The sequence below is a fragment of the Pistacia vera genome, unplaced genomic scaffold (genome assembly GCF_008641045.1).
Source record: "Pistacia vera cultivar Batoury unplaced genomic scaffold, PisVer_v2 Contig1090, whole genome shotgun sequence".
In the NCBI taxonomy this organism is placed as follows: Eukaryota; Viridiplantae; Streptophyta; class Magnoliopsida; order Sapindales; family Anacardiaceae; genus Pistacia; species Pistacia vera.
This window is the reverse complement of record NW_022195127.1, coordinates 44261-49276: the sequence shown is the minus strand read 5'-3', so window position 1 is coordinate 49276 and position 5016 is coordinate 44261. Positions and strand designations below refer to the sequence as shown.

Below are 5016 nucleotides of genomic sequence, written 5' to 3'. Positions count from 1 at the left end.
AAACACAACAAAATTCTCTTCGAAATTATAAAATCACCATAACTTTTATATGAAAAATTATCAAATATGGTATTCTAGCTCTGACTCCCTCGGCTACTTTTCTTTGGCTATATGTTTTCAATAAACTCTACGAACCTATTTATAGGAGTAATATCAAAATCTTTTAAATTCTATTAGGATATGAGAACCTAATACTAATTGAATACACATAGTGAGTTCTTATCAGAAAGAAACTTATATTCTTTTTTCTTAATGGATGCGTTTGGTTCAGGGAATGTTGGATTACTAGAAAGTTAGATTACCTTGAAAATTACTGAGAATTTTTAGGAAAATGTGTTTGGTTAGTTGATGGGTACGTTATATTAATATGTTTGGTTAGTTGATGGGTACGTTATATTAATATGTTTGGTTGGAAAGAATAAATTGGTAGGTATGTTATTTAAATAACTGAATTGTCCTCTAATTAAATATTATTATTATTATTATATTATTTTGTTATTTATATTATTATTTGGATTATTTTAGCCCGTCTACATTTAAAAACATAGCAAAAACAACCTCATAATAAAAGTTTGGAAAATCAATACTGCACCCCCACTAGCCCAGTCACTGTCGGCCGTCGGCAACCACCGCCGGCCGCCGGCAACCTAACGGCGCACGAAAGGCAGGAAATGGCCTCCTTGCGCCGTATGGCCATTTCCAACCAGATCGTGATAGATCTGGCTGGAAAACGGCTAGATCTAATCTGGTTAAAAAATGACTAGATCCAACGGCTAGATCGATGGTCGTTAACAACACAGACGTGGCCGTTAACGGCCATCGATCTGGCCGAAAACAACTAGATTAGATCTGGCCGTTGACGGCCAGATCGACGGATTTCGCCAGAAACGACCATATTAGATCTGGCCATATCTATGACCGAAAATTGCCATATCGGCCCATGACGGCCATTTTTGACCTTCCGTGCATCGTTCCGACGGCGGTAGCTGATGACGGCAGACAGGTGGGGGTGGTGCCTTGGGTGGGTTGGAATTTGTTTTGAATTCAAGGGTAATTTTGTTCAAAAAATTAATTAATTTGGGTGAAATAGTAAAAGCAGTATTTATGTAAATTAATTTAAAAATAAGGGTATTATTATCCTAAAATTTTGTTAATAATGGATAGAATTGTAATTAAAACAAGATTACTTTGATAATCTTACAATACCTAAGAAAATGAAGGTAATTGGATTACCTTCAATATTATCAACAGTAACTACTATTGGTATTTGAAGATTGTTAGAATCTTATATTACTTGACAAGCAAACGTGATAATCAAGTAATATAAAATAACACAACCCTAGTAATCTCACATCATCCTTAACCAAACGCCCCTATATAAGTAATCAGGTCAAATTTTAAGACAGATTCAATATCAACTTAAACAATTATCTTCACCAACTATTACTTAAGCATCAACAACTTGAGTTTATATACTGATCTCATTTCCCTTCACCTCCAATAAGGAACCATTAACATGAAAACTCTTCTAACATTATTGAACCTTGACTTGAACCCTTTGAATAATTCAAGAACTTAAGCTTATAAATCCTCTAACTTACGTCTCCTAAACCATCAATTTACAGAAAGAAAAAAAAAAAAAAAAAGACATGGAGTTCAAGCACTTTAGCCACCCACATAATTTGAGAATTTATAATTTTCCTCATCAAAATCCTGAAACATACACTTGTTCAGGATGTGAATCAATCATCTCAGGATCCGCCTACGCTTGCTTTCAATGCATGTTCTTCCTCCATCAACATTGCGGGAACGCACAAAGAGCAATTCAACACCAATCACACCCCATGCACCACCTCACCCTCCTCCCATCCACCACCTACTCCGCTGGCTCATTCATCTGCAACGCCTGTGGCCGCGCCGGCCGCGGCAATTCCTTCTCCTTCTGTTGCCCCTTGTGTGACTTTGATCTCCATCTCCAATGCGCTTCCTTGCCTGAAAATATTAAACGTGAAGCGCATTTTCATGGCCTTTGCCTTAGCTATGGTTTGCCTCAGCCAAATAATGAATGTTATAATTGTGATGTTTGTCACAAATTGTTGGACCAAAAATTTTGGTCTTATAATTGTTTTGCTTGTAACTTTCATGTGCATACTTCTTGTGCAATTGTAGATGGAAGTGTTTCTGGGGCCTCCCAGAATCGCTTATCTGACGAGGTGACGGCAGAAAATAGAGAAGATCCTGTACTTAATGCTCAGACTGAATTGCAAAGGCTTCAACATGAATTGCAAATGGCTCAGGAACTTGCCAAAATGATGGCTTCGTTTAATCTTTCTTCTTTAGTTTAATTTGATGCAAATAATTTCAAGTCTTAATCTAGTGGTTTTGTTTTGAATATCAGGAACAAACCTTGCTATGATCAGTGTATGATAAAATTGTTTCTAAATATATTTTCCTTTAATGGAGATGTTCATATTCTTGTTAATTTTAATGTTGATTTGTCTCCATGAATGTTTTTTTTTTTCTTTTAAATCCTTTTCTGTGGAAAAGAATGAGTAAAACCAGGAAATATAAAATAGACTGCTTGCTATATTTATTAGAAATTTAAACAATTAGTTTTGACTTTAATATGACAGCTAGTAATGCCAAGACCTCGAGAGGCTGCACATGGTGACTGCATAATCTTCTGACAAAATATAATTTTGTTTATTACGTTAAAAGGGTTTCATCACATTGAAAGTATAATATATAATGTGTAATTTATATTACAAATGGGATTTTCTATTAATATTTCTAAGATTCCTCCCTGCAACACAGCCGATCCCTTTTGTTTATTTGATTTAGTCCCTTGAATTAAGGATCCAATATGTTGTTTCAATTATACTCTCTCAGGCTTGAATTTTCTTGGCCTGTTCTATAAATCATTAACACGAACGATTTGATTCAGTCCAAGGTATTGCATTGCTCAAGATGCGAGCAACAAAACATGCACTGAAGCGTCTCGCCGGATACAACACCCTTTCAACCAAAATTACTGCTCTCACCTCTTATCCGGTGTAAATCAGAGTTCAAGATTTTAAGTTCGAATCTCTACCTGTGTGTGACTGATTTTGTAATCAGGAACCTGAGGGTTTCTTGGTTATCTACCTGGTTTTGGGAGTGTGAGAGGTTGTTTTGGGTGTTGTATCGGGCTAGGCGATTTGGGGCATGTTTTGAAAGGAAGAACATCAATGTATACGTGCTTTATGATTGGACGGGTATTCATACATTTGTCCAGTGAAGATATGTATATATATTTTTTTTGTGAATATATTTTGTTTATTTTTATTTCTGTAGTTTTTTGTGTTGTGCACAATTTTGTGATTGTTCAATTGATCGGAATAGATAGCCAATTCCTTTTATTTTATTTCAAGAAATTATAATACATTTTCTTTTGGAGTTTTAACCAAAGACTAGTTGCATTTCCTGCATTGCACTACTCAGATCTGCCTGTTAATAATCCTTGAGATTGATACAAGGCCTTCTCATTTCTGATCTTTATCTTCGAACTCCAATGCGCAGCTCACATGGGCAATGAAATTGCAATAGTCAGGACAATAATAACTCCCACATTCAGAATTCACTTCCTTCTCACAAATTCCACAATTCAGAGAGCCTGCCGACACATTTTCATGAAAGAAATGGTTGCGGTGAAGGGGATGATTATGCTGAATTATTTTGATACTATGTGGCAACGAAATGCAGCTTTTGTGGACCTTGACTTGGCACGCGGTACAAAAATAAGGCGTTTGTTCTGATTCCTTTTCACCGCAGGCATTGCAAGTGAATGGAATGGCCCTCATCCAGTGAATGAATTGATGCTCATGAGCTTCAGGTTCAATGACACAAGACAGCGTAGCACACTTGATGTAGAGGTAACAAGCACAATTAGAGCAACTATATGCAAACCTTCGGCAACTTTCGTTGCAGAAAAAACAGGCTGGGCGGCGCCAACCAACATTCGAGGTGTCTAGAATGAGAACTAGAGGGTGTTTGCGGTGGAATGGGTGCTTAATCTTGAGCGGTAGCTCTGCACAAGTCTTGTGAAGAAAGAAATTGCATTGGCTGCAGTTGTAGCTTGGACCCAACACTAGTTCCTCGCATCCGAAGCATGAATTTTCCTTGATGTAACTATAATTCTGTTGCTCTTCTTCATTGAAGACCAGTGGATGCTTGTGGCTAATATGTTTGAGATGGCAATGTGCATTACTAAACTTATCAATCTCCATCTCCGTAGCTGTCGAGTCATCTTCAATTTTCATCTCGATTATCCCATAATTGATCGAGTCCATGGGTTCAACTCTGGTGCTCTTTTCTATCACACAGTGATCTACAGATTCCTCTGCATTGCACTGAGCCATCATAGTTTTACATTCATAAAGGAATATTTCAAATCCGCAGCCTGCATGGGAAATAAAACTATATTGCGAGCAAAAGTAACATCCATGATCCGTAAGAATCTCATCATTGCAGATGCCACAATATTGCTTTCCGGATTCATTTTCATGAATGAAAAATGTGTGGATGAGTGGATGATCGTGTATTCTTATCGCAGTTGTTGGATATATTGGTAACAATGACTCACAATCATAGTGGACAAGGACTTGGCATATGATACATAAGTAAGCGTAAGAATCATAGAAGCCATCCCCACCACAAGAATCACAATTATATGGGATTCTGAAGTCCAACAACCAGATAAATTGGTGATTGTTTTTTGCAGGTTCAAGAACGCAGGGAAGCAAAGCACATTTCTTGTCAAGATTGAAGTTACAGAGAGAACAATGATACTTGAAACTCCCACAGATATTGCCTCAGGAATCACACAAGCATGGAAAATCATTATGTGGAGGATTTTCTTGAAGAATAAGAGGGTGTTTGCGATGAAATGTGTGTTTAATCTGGCGAGGAAGCTCTGCACAAGCTTTGTGGAGGAAGAAATTGCACTCTTTGCAGCTGTAGCTTTGGCCAGAAATTGGT

The 5016-nt window shown here is 37.2% G+C and overlaps 2 protein-coding genes across 2 annotated transcripts; one reads left to right on the top strand and one right to left on the bottom strand.

Moving 5' to 3' along the window:
- The first annotated feature begins 1649 nt into the window (after positions 1-1649).
- LOC116137016 lies at positions 1650-2416 on the top strand. The gene has a single exon (XM_031422701.1). It carries the CDS (start codon positions 1650-1652, stop codon positions 2343-2345), a length of 696 nt encoding a protein of 231 aa, XP_031278561.1. The 3' UTR covers positions 2346-2416.
- Positions 2417-3521: 1105 nt separating this feature from the next.
- Positions 3522-4397, bottom strand: LOC116137007. The gene has a single exon (XM_031422691.1). It carries the CDS (start codon positions 4395-4397, stop codon positions 3522-3524), a length of 876 nt encoding a protein of 291 aa, XP_031278551.1.
- Between the last annotated feature and the right edge of the window lie 619 nt (positions 4398-5016).

Bases quoted from the DNA above. Each gene is read 5' to 3' on its own strand.
- LOC116137016 (XM_031422701.1), top strand. From the start codon at position 1,650: ATGGAGTTCAAGCACTTTAGCCACCCACATAATTTGAGAATTTATAAT.
- LOC116137007 (XM_031422691.1), bottom strand. From the start codon at position 4,397: ATGGCTCAGTGCAATGCAGAGGAATCTGTAGATCACTGTGTGATAGAA.